The 16,231-nt window shown below is 37.4% G+C and overlaps 1 protein-coding gene across 22 annotated transcripts in view; it reads right to left on the reverse strand.

Annotated features, from left to right (window-relative positions):
• The window catches only part of szt2 (SZT2 subunit of KICSTOR complex), a 121,892-nt gene that overhangs the window by 41,172 nt on the left and 64,489 nt on the right, over positions 1-16,231 (reverse strand). For 16 of the 22 annotated variants that reach the window (XM_082136078.1, XM_082136080.1, XM_082136082.1 and 13 more), the window contains 5 exons: positions 12,921-12,971; positions 3,782-3,958; positions 2,411-2,602; positions 1,204-1,406; positions 848-1,014 (listed from right to left, as the gene is read on the reverse strand). In XM_082136078.1, the coding sequence (XP_081992204.1) occupies positions 848-1,014; positions 1,204-1,406; positions 2,411-2,602; positions 3,782-3,958; positions 12,921-12,971 (790 nt within the window). The remainder of the gene's footprint in view (positions 1-847; positions 1,015-1,203; positions 1,407-2,410; positions 2,603-3,781; positions 3,959-12,920; positions 12,972-16,231) is intronic. The other 6 variants (XM_082136084.1, XM_082136085.1, XM_082136079.1 and 3 more) reach the window with 1 other exon arrangement.

The raw sequence follows: 16,231 nt of genomic DNA on the forward strand, positions 1-16,231 counted from the left end.
GATCTGACAGTCCGCGCGAGTAAGATCGTTTTGTTTACATCAGCATGAGTTTGAAAATCACATGTCATTGGTTCACAGAATTCGCTATGAATATTCACACCGTTGGAATACTGCACTTTAAAACAATACCGAACTTGTGCTGAGGGGAAACGTGAGAAGCAAGCAGAGATAAAACAGCATTTTTCATGGACAGAGGAAAGTTACTCCTCTCAGAAAATGAACAAATAAAGATAGTTTTAGATGTTTACAAAAATGAAAATTCTGTCAGTAATCACTCTCCCTCATGTTGTCCCAACCCCGTAAGACTTTCGTTCATCTTCGGAACACAAATTAAGATAATTTTGATTAAATCTGAGAGCTGTCTCACTCCTCCATAGGCTGCTAGGTAATTGAAACTTGCCGGGCCAGAAAGTTAGTAAAGACAATGTTTAAAATAGTCCTAAAAAAGTGACTACAGTGGCTAATAGTTGAATAAAGTCATTATTTTTGGGGGGTTTTGCGCATAAAAAGTATTCTCGTCGCTTGATAAACTTATGGTTGAGCCACTGTAGTCACTTGGATAATTTTCATAATTTTCAGTTTTGGGTGAACTAACCCTTTAAGGAACGAATGTTTGCGAAAATCTCAAAAATCAACCAAAATTTTAATGTTTCACATGTTTTGCCTGTAGCTCGAATTTATCCCGTGCGCATTCTGACTCCTTTTGCAGCACAGGTCAAATATATATACTAGTTTCAGTTTTAAATGGCACACTGGGTCTGTTTCTTTGTCGTACCATCTGAACATGAAGCTTGTGCAGATGTCATTTGAACAAACATAACCCTAGGAAACAAAATGTATTTTGTACCTCTGGGCTTGCTCTTGTTCGACTGCCATGGCTTTCTCATGGTTCCACTGCTGTTTGACACTCTCCGTCTTGTGTCTCCGTCTGCCCATGCGACTGTCCTCGGCACGCTCCGGTATGATGTCATCCGTTGTCTTTGGACTGCCAAGTTCAGAAGTTTCTGGTTTACTCTACCAACACACACACACACACACATCATAAGACAGATAACTGGCACCACTCCAATCATTTCTCTAGCATTTATGCTTCATTGCACATCATGCTGACCATCAATGCAATTTTGAAGGCGTTGACAGTCGTAATTAATGAGAGTAATTTGCTGTTAATGAAGACAGCACATGCTGAGTGAGCACACGCACCAACATTTCCCAGAAGCTGCGGCGGGTGCTTTTGCCCGTGGGCGTGGTGGACTCGGGTGTGCTGGCTCCGGTGTTCGGGGTGGAGCTGGGGGCAGATATTAGGGTGATGGGAGAGGGGCTGGTTCTGAGCCCGTGGGCTCCACTGGGCCGCCGATGACTCTCCTTCACCTCTTTACTGTCGCACTGCAGAAGACTCAAGGGAACTACAGTGACAAAACACTACGGGTCAGCAAAACCAGGACAAGTTCACCAATATACGCTACCGTTCAAAAGTTTGGGGTCAGTACGATTTCTTGGTAACACTTTATTTTACAGTGTCTTTGTTACATATGTTACATGTAGTTACTATAGTAATAGCTATAAATGATGCATAATTACATGCAACTAACCCTAAACCTAAACCAAACCCTAATCTTAACCATGTAAGTACATGTAGTTACTTAATATCACTCAGTACTTAAATGTATAATATTTTAAATATAATCACTTTTGATCAAATTAATTCATCCTAGCTGAATAAAAGTATTAATTTCTTCTTTTTTTATCGTACTGACATTCTTTTGAATGGTAGTGTATTGAGCAAAACGTGTGACACAAATGATCAATGAAAATAATCAAACTAAAAGCATCAGCACAAATAAATACAATAGAGCAAAGAGACAAATTAAATAAAAATCAGGTAGGTCTAACATTAGTTTTCAGATACAGAAATTGAATTGAAAAGAGATCAAATGTAAAACAACATTGCATATAATCTTCACTGTATAAATTAAATAAAGATTAATCACTATTAAAGTTACAAAAGCTATTCAGTCAAGAGCAGTGAGTGATTTCCTTGTCTTTTTTGGTTTGAATAACATTAAGAAATATTAGGCTTCTGTCACTTTAAGACTAATGCACAGATCCAGCACAATGATACTGATACACTTATCAGTCTTTATCAAATGTTTACGTTCACTTAAGACATATCCTACTATGTTTGGATGTGTAGGATGTAGGATACTCGCCATGACGGGCATGTTGAACATTTTTGTGTGAACTTGTCCGTTCAAGCGCAAGAATTGAAAGAAAACTCAATATTTGCGCGCTCCTGTGTGTGTGCGCTTCGGATGAGTGCACACACAAATCTTCTCACAGATCCAAAATGACAAAAAAGCACATTAAAAGTAGTCCATGAAGCATATTCACATGGGCATCAGCTCCTCACCTGTTCTTTCATCCCGCTGGGCGGCAGCAGGCAGACAGAATGTGTCCAGACACAGCGGGTTGGGCAGCACGCGCATCTCCATGATGACGTCACCGAGGGCGTGGCGTAGGGCGGCCCTCAGCCTGTCCGTCAGCTGCAGCGGGCTGACATTACCCTGCTCCCACACGTCAAAGCGCACACGCACAGCTGCTCCTGCGCACAGGGGTCACACACACACATCATCACACATGCATTTAAAGTCGCTATGAAACGGAAGTTGCGCTAGACTTTTCTTCCCTATTGTGACGAACAGGGCTAGACATTCACTTTTTTGCTCACCAGCCACTATGGCTAGTGGTTTTCCAAAGTTACTAGCCACTGCATTTTCTCTGGCCACAATTTTGAAAACTGCCATATAGATATTTTTAATAATCTCTTTAATAATTTGTCAGCAGGTTTATTAGGCTGCTGTCACTTTAAGACCTGACGCATGGATCCACTACACTGTTACACATGAGTTTTCTTTCTCAACTCACTTGAAACATAACTGACTGTGTTTACGTGAATACTCGCCAATTTTGACATTATTTTGTGTGTATTTGAGTGTTTATGAGCAATAAGCAGCAAAAAAGAACTCTAAGCACTGAGAGGCGGCTTTATGTGTGCGTACTTTGGATGTGTGAGCACAAAATCTGTGGGAATGAGTAAAATTATGCGCAATATGTGCAATCCCACACAGAAACTCAAGCCCTGTAACAGCAACAATATTCATCCGGAGCAAATAAAACGAGTGAGTGAGAGGAGGCGGGTTTGTGTGTAACTGCGAGAAAGCACAGCTGGAATCGTGTATCTACAGACCTTATTCAGAGCAGCGCCATGACAGGTATGAAAGCGAGGCTGTTTCCAATGCCATCCGCTGTAAAAAGCGGTATAAAGCTCCTCGATTACTTACAATTTTCCACAGCTTATATTGTCGGGAGTATTTTTCCAGTGTTTCATGAGCAGAACAATCCAAAAACACATTAAATAACAGTACAGCCCATTGAAGAGATGCATGTCTGTCCCTCACAGCCTCGCTTTCATTTGCATTAAAATCAAAGAGGGCGCTGCTGTGAATAAGGTCTATTCTGTGGAAAATGAGTATTGGAAACCTTTCATATATTTTAGTATCAATAGGTATCGAAAAATCAATATTTCTGACAACACTACATTGCACTTAGTTTATTATTTCTGTTGCCTTTTTAGAAGACTACAATTGAGAAATGTATATATTATATATAAAATTCATCAGAGAAGAGAAGAGAAGAGATATTGCAAGAGGGAGAGGAAGTTATTCTGATTCAAGATTATGAGGGCACATGAACTACTGTTTGTTTGCAAAAGCTTCCCAACCTGAGCTCTGGCTGAGAGAGTCCACCTTAACAACCGTCGTCAGGGCCTCAAACTGGTCTGGCTGGAGGGAGATGGTGGAAACGTCAGCTTTAAGAGCCGGTCCGCTGGCGTCCTGAGCGGGAACCTGCAGCGCGCAGCCTTTAGCGTCCACGAATGACAGCGCGATGCAGGCGATACCTGGGGAGCGCAGCAAGTGGACACGGTTAGAGGAGGAAGTGATGGAGGCGAGAGAGAGAACTAAAGAGAACAGATGCAAAAAATGATGCATGAAAGCAATAAATTCAGCAAGTGCTGAAAGACAAACGGGGGTTTGCTATAGAGACGCATGCTGATATGTTTGTGTCTCTTCAAAACAAAGCCACTTTTCTGTGCTCAAGGGGATAGCTTTTATTAAAAGTTACTTTCTTCTTTTTGTTATATGAAGGTCACATGAAATCTGTCTTTAAACTTTTTAACAGATCCTCATCATTTTTTTTTTTCAAATGCCTTTTATGTACATATCTGATGACCCTCGACAGACAGCCTTTCAATATTAAAATATGAAAAAGCATCATGAAACTATGATGTTAACAAAAAGTGAAATAAACAAAACATTTCAATATTTATTTCGTATTGTATGTATTTAAAAAATTATGCTCTCCCTTAAAAAAACAACAACTTTGTTTTAATAATGTTTGTTTTTAAAAGTTGTGCAGTTATATAGCACTTGTGAACAGCATGTTTTTATTGGGTGTACTTTCCATTCAAGCTGTAATTTAGTCAAATTATGCAATGTGTGAAAATATAATTTAAAGGGATACTCCACTTTTTTGGGAAATAGGCTCATTTCACAACTCCCCCAGAGTTAAACAGTTGAGTTTTACTGTTTTCGAATCCTTTCAGCCGAACTCCAGGTCTGGCGGTACCACTTTTAGCATAGCTTAGCATAGATCATTGAATCGGACAGGACCATTAGCATCTCTCTCAAAAAAAAGTTTTTCCTATTTAAGGCGTAATGATATGACACAGCGCCTGAAAATAGTCGACCCCATAGTCTACCGAGCTGGGGACTATTTTCAGGCGCTGCGTCATATCATTACGCCTGCTGGACTCATGGTACGGCAGCAAAGTTTCTTGATTATTACGCAGGAATGAGAGTATAGTTCCTAGCCATATCAGCCTAGAAAATCGCAACTTTACATTTTCCGTCGGTCTTAGTACACGATGTAACTATAGAAGAGTCAAGTTTTAAATAGGAAAAATATCGAAACTCTTTGGTCATTTTTTTGAGAGAGATGCTAATGGTCCTGTCCGATTCAATGATCTATGCTAAGCTATGCTAAAAGTGGTACCGCCAGACCCGCAGATCGGCTGAATGGATTCGAAAATGGTAAAATTCAACTGTTTAACTCTGGGGGAGTTGTGAAATGAGCCTATTTCCAAAAAAAGTGGAGTATCCCTTTAATAGTAGAGATGCACGGATACAAAATTTCTCTGCCAATACCGATAGCCGATTATTCAGAATGATATATGCCGATAGTTTTAATAAATAAAATAAAAAGTACACTGCGTTAGACTAAACTGGGAAGGGTCACAGCACTTGCATATTGTTGTCCTATTGCTAGTTTGATTGCTTCTATTGCTTTCCTCATTTGTAAGTCGCTTTGGATAAAATCGTTTGCTAAATGAAAAAATCTGTCCCGACTAATGCTCTAAACTATATCGGGAACCCTCTCATTCGGTACATTACCACACTATTAGAGGTTAAAACGAACAACAGAGCCCAAACTATTATATTCAACTGCATTTATATATTTACTTCTATTAAAGAGGAAGAAAAGACTCACGCTCCGTGTTGCCACTTGAACAGAGGCACTACAGCGATCTGTCACGTCACATTTAAGACCATCAAAACGCCATTTATTGTTTGAATTTCATAAAAAATGGACACAGTTTGAAAGCTGAGACTTGGTTGCTTATCAGAAGCTCTTTGCGATTATTGGATGGGGGAACACTACAAATAATGTTTGGTGTACTGAAAAAACACAGACCTGGCAACCCTGGCTTGAACTTCGGGACGAGACATAGGATCAAATAGAGCCTGCTTTAACGTCACTATTTTTCACCTGTTAATGTGTTATTGTAGCCATAAATTCAACACAACACACATTTTCTTCACACACAGTATAAGTTGCAGTCTGACATCCCATTTTGATTGACAGGATATAATCAGCCCTGATCATCGGCTGTTTTAAACAATCAGACAATGTATCGGCCAAAACCGATTATCGGCCGATACATCGATGATGCATCCCTATATAATATTTTATTTTGGGTCCATAAAATGCTTGCTATGAAATTAGCTGGTCAGCTAGTCTGACATTTTATTCTAAAACTTCTGTGGTAAACATTTTCAGCACAAAACACTATAACAAAACAGTGTTGTTTTTGTTGATTAAAACTAAAAGTATAAAAAAAAAAATTTCGGCAATAGAAAACGTTGAAATAAAATTTGCTAAAAATATCAGATGAAAAACTTTAAAAAAACTTTAAAATATTGTCTTGCTGAAATAAGTATATTTAAGTTGAAGAGGTAAAATTGCTTAAATTAAAGTAGAAATAGAAATTTTTAATAAAAAAAATGCCAAAAGCTCATAACAAAATTACAAAATAATGTGCCAATGTTGCTTAAAAGTATATAAAGTTTTAAGAGAGTTTATTTTCTAAAAGTCCACGAGGATGAAAGTGCCCACAGTTGAAGAAACACCCATATGTACCCTTAAATTATATAAACACAACTATATTTCAGAAAAACAATGCCTCTACTGGAGTACAAACTCTCATAAATCCTTTAAATGGGTTTTTCTGCTGTTGTATTGACTCGGTTGTGCTGTTTACAGCGTGAAGCCGCGGCTCTGATAAGCGCAGAAAGAAAGAGATTTCCATCATTAGATTCTCAGAGATCGATGGCGCCTTCGCTCCAGTGGTTGTGGCTATAAGAAAGCCTCGCAAACAGAGCGGCGGTCGCATTAAAAGGCATTAGCAGCAAACAGTGGAGCGCGAGCAGGGATTTATCCAGCTGCTTGTATTAGCGCATGCCGTTAGCGGTTTAAAGCATGATCGATGTGTAAGTGTGTGTGTGTGTGCCAGATATCAGATGCTAATGCGTTGCACACACAATTACCTGAGATAAATCACCCCTGTGCAAAGTGTGCATGCATTCTGCACAAGTGCGGCCTGGATGCATGTGTGAAAGGTTGCATTTGGTCTGAAACACACAATATACACGAGTACATCAATGCTTCCATCGAAGCAAGCTCAATTTCCTGCATCACCGCGTTTCTGAAATGTGTCAGAATGTGATTCACAATGCAATGCAATGCAAGTTCGTGTTGCTTTCAGAGCAGTGCCAATCAATGAGTAGCTTCTCTTTGCCCTCTCATCTAAAACTCCATTAGCTGTGATCTTTTAAGAGCACTTGATGAGGTGTGATGTAGTGTGGCGTGACCCCTGCGCTCCAGTGAGACTACATGAAGACAGAGAAGGGCCATTCAATCTCTGCCGGACTCTGTGTCGGACTGAAGCCCTAGAGCCCATCATGGAAGTCACTTTCTGATCTATAACGACAGCGGAAGAGACTGTGAATGAGATGATTTTGGACTCACAGAAAATCTGATGTGATCACAAAGTGATCATTTTAACAAAGTAAAAATACTGTAAACTGCATTACACAATGAGAAGAATAAATGTAGCAATACTTGCAAAATTTGAAGGGTTGTTTCGTAAGATACCTGCAATTTATGACGAAAACACGAACAGTCTTTGTGTGATGCATCACTTAAGATTATACAGTAGCACTATAAGTTCACCTTACAGTTTTATACATTAACATTAGTTAAAGATAACATGAACTTGAACATTTCTTAACTAGTTTATATGTTAAATTATACATACTACTAATCCATTTTACAATTATAAGTTCAAAGGTTTGCGGTCAGTATGATTTTTTGGGGAAGAAATTAATTTTATTTAATTAATTTAATAAAATTAATAAAGGAAGCATTAAATAAAAAAAAAATGTCTATTCATCAAAAAAGGTTAGTAAAACAGTAATATTGTGAAAAATAATTACATTTTTGATTAAATAAATGCAGCTTTAATGAGCCTAAGAGACTTTCAGAAATTTTTTTTTATTTTTTAAATGCACTGACCCAAAACTTTTGTCAACATTATTAATTGCATTCTGAACTAGCATGAAAAATAATTAACAGTATATTTACAAAAAACTACTAAGATTAATGCTGTAAAAATGCTCTTTGTAAGTTGCATCAAAAAATTATCATGTATATCACTGCTATGTTACACTACTATGCAAAGGTACACTATTATATAACTAACTCAAATAATACAACTCATAATAAATATTAAAACTAACAATCAATATTAGTGTACGTGCTGGAGACATCATTTGATTATGAAAAGCTGGCGAAACGCATGAGGACAGTTGTTTAGTGCTCTTCTGTATTATTTAGATTTGTTATAAATCAGTGTAACATTCATCCGTGAGCCGGATCTGCTTCAGGAAAAGCTCATCTCTACATCAACACTGTCGACCACTAGGGCTGGGACGATACACCCATCTCCCGATTCGATACTATCACGATACGATATGTATTGCGATTTTTTTAACAATTGCGATTCTACAAGTATTGCGATTCGATATTGCAATATATTGCAATTTTTTAACACTAGACCATCGGGAAAAGTTAAATCGTACACTTATACAGACTGTACATGATGTATAAGATGAGTCATATTTACAAAAACAAATCATCACATCTTTCTGACTTTTATTTGAGAAGCATCATACAATACTACATTCTCTTTAATAAATGATTCAATAACAATTACATTTTTTAACAGTCAATGACAATGTTATCGATAAATGCGTTATTTTAAGCACCAAGTTTCTATCAAAAGCTGATTTTGATCACTATCGTAGACATCAGTGTTCATATTTGAACTTTAAACTTTTATCCAAGTACTTCTATGATCATTTTGTTGCTAAGAATGTTGTGATATGATTTCGTCAAGTTTAATAGACAGACAAACTGAAAGATCGCGTGTGTGTTTGAATGGAGATCACAGTCTTGTAAAGATGAATGGGGCAGCTCTATTGTCTTATCTCTCTCTCTCAGTATATGAGCAGCGCGAGGGCTTTTCAGTGCGTTCAGTCTCACGTCTCTTCCACGCGTCCACTTGTGATATTACGTCACTCAACACTCACAGATAACAACACATTTCATCCTCTGTTGGAACGAAAGTGGCTAACTTCTGTCAACCTCGTCTTCAAGCCAGGCACAGCGTTATGGGCCTAGGAACCCCCACTTTTCAACAGGCCCCCCCAAAACTTTTCTTCAAAAATAAATAGGGCTGTCAAAAGATTAATCGCGATTAATCGCATCCAAAATAAAAGTTTGTGTTTACATAATATATGTGTGTGTACTGTGTATAATTAAATTTGTATATATAAATACACACACATGCATGTATATATTTAAGAAAAATGTGTTATTTATATATATAAAAAATTATATTTATATAGAATATAAATTATATATAAATATATACAGTATATGTATGTAAATATTTCTTAAATATATACATGCATGTGTGTATATTTATACATACAAAATAATTATACACAGTACACACACATATATTATGTAAACACAAACTTTTATTTTGGATGCGATTAATCGCGATTAATCTTTTGACAGCCCTAAAAATAAAATAAACTTTTAATATATTTTAACTTTGTCAAGAATAATAAAAAATCGGCAAATAAGCTCATCATTTGTGCTAAAATAGTCTAAATGTTTAGTTTTCAAAGTTTCATAGCTTAAGATGTTTATTTAATCAAGCTCTAATTACGGCTCGTTGTGGATCCTATGGGGCGAGGTGACGTCACACCAGTCGAGTTTCAAAACAATTTAAAAAAGCTGGTTATGTTTATTTTGATGTTTCTGCGCAACTTCAGCAGACAGTGAGGTTCGGGATCGGATGTAGACGTTAATCTTCGTGGATGACCGTGGATTGGCGGTAACCTATTGTATTAGTTATTATCTCGTAGTGGCCTATAGGCTACATTTTAATGCATCTTCTCTGTATAATAAGCCAAGCTCAGTCTGTTGTTAATGAAATCAAAAGAAATGAATGTTGTATGAAATCGTCAGACAGGTCTATTGCCAGTTATGACCGGATTCGGGCAGTGTTGTTGATCTGTATTGTTGAAAACTTAAAATAATTAAACAGAATTGGGAAATATTCGGCTTCATGTTACACGAGCAGAACTAAACTATGTTTTGGGGAAATATTAGATTCCTGGCCACTTTTACAGTCCATAGGCCTTAGGTCTATAGAGTAGGGCTGGGAATCGACTCCTCTTTAAGAATTTTTTTTTTTTTTAACACAAACCGCGGCCTGTAGCCGATTTCATTTGTCAACGCAACCACGAAACCTGTAAAGAAATTAATTTCAGACTAAATAAATGGATCCAGTCGTGACACAGAGTGTGGTTTAGGGTAGGATGATTATTTCAGCATTGTGTAGGCAATCAGCGCAATGACTGACCCAATGAAATCTTTAGAATCGGTTGCTGGGCGGGGTTTGATCTTACTTGTTGTAGTTTAGGACAAGAAGAATAAATCTGATTTATTAAATCAATCGACAACAACAATCAATCACACTCACGCGAAGAAGAATGCCTCCAAGGTATTTCACTTTTTTTACGAAAACTTGAAACTGTGGGAACAGTGCTTATGTGTAGTGGTGCGCACTTCATAGTGGGCACGCGACCTACATTTATTGCATTTGCAGCGTGAGCTGGAGGAATGGTTACTGTGGGAACAGTGCTTGAGTGTAGGGGTGCGAACCATAGACAGTGCGAACATTATAGTGGGCACGTGACCTGTGTTAGTTTGCAGGTGTGCGTGTAAAAAAAGTTTATATGTGTAAAGGCCTAAAAAAAAGTTTATAGGTGTAAGGCATAAAAAGTTTGTATGTGTAAAGTGTGCATGAGTCTGTTCCTGAACAAAATGCTTTTAGAATTTAACAGGAATTTTAGCTATAGTTTTATGATACTGGATGAAATATATGTACCACAAATAAATACAACTCTATCTATCCACATACATAAGTGTATGTATACGTGTGTGTGTGTGTAGGTAGGTTATGTACGTAAAATAGAATCTACCGCATATATGAACATATTCCTAGTCTTTACACTGTCTCTACTGTCTACACCTGACGCAGGAAGCACGACGTGACAAATCCCAGAAGTAAATGCCTCGTTCTATTTATGACCAAGCAACACTCGCAATAGGAAGGACAAATGGATTTGCAACGGTCGCTTTGTCACGCCCGGTGAAGAGAGTTTATCGCTGTGTGGCACGGTAAGACGCGACAATGTTAGACACGGTGTTGGTATTAAAAAAAATATTTTGGTATTTCGATCCAGAAACAGGAATCGGAATCGATTCCAAAAAATCCGGAATCGAACAGCCCAACTATAGAGAGATGCGCTAAAGCACAGCCAGGTATGATGCGTAATGGAGATTCCAAGGCGCTCTTCTTTGGTCAGAACCAAGAAGAGCGATCGCGGATAAGTCCGTCCTATGCACCGAAACTTTTTAAAATGCAACAAAATATTTAAAGTGCATCAAGCTATTAAAGTCTCTATTATGTAAGCACAGATAATTTAACAGTATATTAGTCAGGCATTTTTTATTAGGTTTAACAGTGATTTGTTAACGTTTTTAATTTAAGGCCCACCCACAATTGGTTTGGCCCATCCAAAACTGGCATCCTGGCGCAGTGCCTGCTACAAGCAAGGGCACAAATAAAGCAATTGAATTTGAATTAATATCGATTCTGGAATAAATCAATTTTAGAATCGTAAAAAAATACAAATATATTTGCGGTAGCTTTATGAATAGATTTTTTCTCCCAGCCCTATCAAACACATGAACGCACTGAAGCTAGAGGCCCATTCTTGTTTTTCCCCCTCAGATTTCAGCTACATTTACATCAGTGTTTGAAAATGATCGTGTTCGTGATGAGTCAGTCAGTGGGGGAATGTTAACAGCCCTGTCTGTGTGACAGCTACTGTCTTTGTGGCTTCATGGAACAATGAACCAATGAGCTCCATTCACACAGAAACTTACAAGCCCTATTGTCTGCAGCTTAAATGTTGTTTGATACTTCCTAACTAAGCAAACATAAAGGCACATATTGCAATACTACTGCAAGATGTCAATCCGTGATCGTTTGCACAATGCTCTTTTTCTCAGAGAACTTCACACTGACTGACTGCAAACATTTATTTTAATGTGCCAGAAGCATTCAACATTTCCTAGCATTAGCAAGGTGTTTTGAGTTGGTAATTGGGCAGCCAGCTTAGAGGAACAGTTCACCCAATTTAAAAATAAACATACATTTAAAAGTTATTTTCTCTTATATGCATCTGCATTTTGGTGCAAGACAATCTGTGATGGAAAAACCCAGACAAGTTTCCCATTTTTCAATCTGAACATGAAGGTAAATGAGATTTTCAGCAAATAACCGATTCAAATTCCATCAGTTCCTCATATAAAGTTATGCAATGGCTTAAGAAGATATGGAATATAGTGCACGGGTAATGGACAACTTCTATGATATTTATTTTTTTAATCATTTTTTAAGCTCTATAGAGATTGTGTTAAACTTTTCCTTCTAGTCCAGTTATGCAATCCCATCATGCAAAGTCACAGCTTTTTAATGAGAAACGAAGAATTTATTCGGTTAATGTGCTTCCATTGTAGTTTATGCGCATGTTTTCTAACATACGCTTTTTTTTGTGCATTTTTAGAATTTATGCACATCTTGGCGTTTCCATCCAGCGTTTCTGTATGTTATATCCCAAAATGGGTATAAAAATAGGTGGATGGAAACATAGCTACAGTGAGATCAGAATGACATGAGGGTGAGTAAACTTTCATTTTTGAGTGAACTAGCCCTTTAAGCTTGGCTGTGATCATGTGACCATGCAGTACCACACGCAGCCAGTGGGGGCGCCACAGGGCACACAGCAGAACAGTGGAGTGGGTGGAGGGTCTTATACCTTGAAACTGAGAGGTTGGGAAGAGATTCTGAACAAGGTCCGACATTGTACCTGAGGCACAACAGACACCCAACAGGACAGAAACAATGAATGGGACAAATCAACATTGATGATCAACCAATAAGCAGTGTTGGGGAGTTAAGAGTAGCTGCATCAACTTAAAGTTGCAGTGTGCGATTCCTATGTCACTCGCAGCACTAAACTCTTTGAAGTAGCATTGAGAAGCACAGTGTCAGAATGTTTTAAGATTTTTAAGCAATTAAAGTCATCAATTAATGTTGCTCGCAAAAGATTATGTAAAATCCATGGGGTTCATGTAAAACGCAGCTAAAAACCTCTGAAAAGATTTCAGATTAGATTTAAAATGACACATTGTTTTTAAAGGCCTTTCAATGTGACACAAATGTAACTTTATGTCAGTTGTATTGTGAGTATATTGGTGTTCAAGTTTTGAATCGGCTACTGTAATCGCCATCCTAATTGTTTTTGTAACAGATGAATACTGATTTAAATAAAATAAAGTTGCTTGGCAAAGCTACAACTACTGAGAGAGATGAAGAGAAACAGGAAGATGAACATAGAGGTAAAATTCAAATGCAAATTTCAATTAAATTGCCTGCATTAACATCAGTGTTGTTATTGTTAACTAAACAAAATTAGTTGATAAACCTACTTAAACAAACATTAGAAATGTTCCCTTTGCAAGTAAATTAAATAAAACTACTAAAAGTACTAAAACCAAAATAATTTAAACCTTAATAAATATATATATTTTAAAATTGAAATAAAATGATGAAAGCACAGAAAATTACTAAAATATAATTATAATAATAAATATTATATATATATTTTTATTTTTTATTTTTTTTATTATTATTATTATATTTATTATTATTATTATAATTTATTATTATATTTTAGTAATTTTCTAAACATACATACATAAATATGCATGTATATGTATACATAAATATGTATGTATATATATATATATATATATATATATATATATATATATATATATATATATATATATATATATATATACATATATATACACACACATACATATATACAATAAAATAAAAATAAAAACATGAAATATATAAATAATGCTAAAATAACATTGATTAATGTACTTGCGTAGGATATGTTTCGAGTCATCCCAGGACATGTAATGGCTTGTGGGAAATTCAAACCCATTTCACATCAGCACTGCACTGGGTCAGGCTGATAATAGTGAACATCTCAGTGAAGTCCTGCCTTTAAAACCCCCGGAGGAGCTGCTCCGACCTCTCAGGAACTGATATTACTGTCATCCTGCATCAATAACCCCACAAGTAGACAATTCCAGGAGCCACAAAGCCCTTTATTTACATTCTGATTAAGTGCAGGAGCTGTAATGGTGGAAGAGCATCCAGTAATGGCTCTTTTAATAGCGGGTGCATTAGGAGATCTTCAGGAGCAGCTCTTCCAGGTATTTGGACTGTCAGTTCATTAGTGTTGGGGGAAAGAAGAGGAGAGGAACCCTGTGGCTCCAGTCCGAAGCTGCTCCCACTTCTGCTGTCTCCTCCTGACAATTATCTCTCTGCAGTTTGGGATCAAGTCATATTAGGACCCTAAGAGGCTTGTTAAAGACCCTTCAGGTTAATGAGACGGACCTGGAGCCTCCCCTCCGCTGCTGTTAAAGCACTCACAAACTTTACACTTTACACCAAAGGACTGTTAAAAACACCCCGCTTTGAGGACCTAAAGGGGTCGGATGCAGATTTCAGATCAGATTTCAAATGAAATGTTATCTCTAAAGGCCAATTTTTTTTAAACTGTACCGTAATTTTCCACTTAAAGAAGTTCAACACCTATTTTGCTGTCAGTTAAAGGATAACTGTCGCCAAAATGCAACCTAGGCTCTTTTTGTTAATCTACCCGAGGCAAACTTTCGTGTAAAGGCATAATTAGGATGGAAACGCCACTTTTAAGTTTGACCGTACTTTCGTTTTCGGTCAAATTGCCTTTTGAATGGGAGAGCTTGAGGCTCGACTATGATAGCATCAAAAATCGCTATTTTTAAAACACTAATGCGGCTCGACACAACATGAAACTGTGCTGTAAGTATCACCAGAGGCTCTACACATGAACTCCAGCATTGAGAACAGTGTTTGTGTTCACAGAGTTTACTAAAAATAAAGATTTTGAACAACTCACTGAAGCTGTAGACTGTCAGCCGGCATTTTGACAGTCAAAAATAGTCGATCTCCGAATGCAATGTAACAGGGAGGAGAGTAAAGATGGAAAGCTCCTAAAGCTTAGTTCCATATAAATTCATGGATAATTTGTGGTTTTGTCGTTAGTGAAAATCAATATTGACCTTGTATTTGAAAAATTTGATCCTCATATAAGAAGCAATACTAAAATTCAGAGTCAGTTCATTCGCATTCAGAGATTGACTATTTTTGACTGTCAAAATGCCGGCGGAGTTGTTCAAAATCTTTCTCTTTAGTAAACTCTGTGTACACAAACAATGTTCTCAATGCTGGAGTTCATGTGTAGAGCCTCTGGTGAGACTTCAGCACAGTTTCATGTTGTGTCGAGCCTTCTTAGTGTTTTAAAGCTGCCGTCGGCAACCCTGGAAGATTGAGTGGACTTAGCCAAAAAATGTTATGTTTACAACTCTCATGCCCCTCCCCCACTATCAACGAATACCCTCCCATCGACTTCGTGCTCGTCAGTGCATGTGCACCAGATTTTCTGTGAACGCGCCCGTCTCATCAGCATCGATCAACATACTCTATATACTCTAAATGAGCTTATTTGATTTGTTACTGCGCGAACTTCAGGCGTGTGCATGTGATTGTAACGTGCACGAGGGGGGAGTGGGGAGGGGGATCTGTGGCGTGTGCACGACCTGTGATTGACAGTCAGATTTCACACCCCCCTGCGCTGATTGGACCCGATGATTCCGGGAGCGGTGGATTTTTGCAAAACAAATAACACGCTCCAGGTGGAGTTAAAAGCTCGGGTTTTTTTCTAAAACCACCTTATTTATGTTGTTCTGTCGGATTATAGTGTCGATTTCATTGAATATGATAAAAAAAAAATTCCGACTGCAGCTTTAAAAATAGAGATTTTTGATGCTATCATAGTCGTGCCCCAAGCTCTCCCATTCACAAGGCAATTTGACCGAAAACAAAAATACAGTCAAACTTAAAAGTGCCGTTTCCATTCTAATTATGCTTTTAAACAATTAAATAAATACAAAATTTGGAACCTTTTTTCAGGATTCATTGATGAATAAAAAGTTAAGCAGCATT

Source organism: Leuciscus leuciscus (genome assembly GCF_965113295.1).
Source record: "Leuciscus leuciscus genome assembly, chromosome: 14".
In the NCBI taxonomy this organism is placed as follows: Eukaryota; Metazoa; Chordata; class Actinopteri; order Cypriniformes; family Leuciscidae; genus Leuciscus; species Leuciscus leuciscus.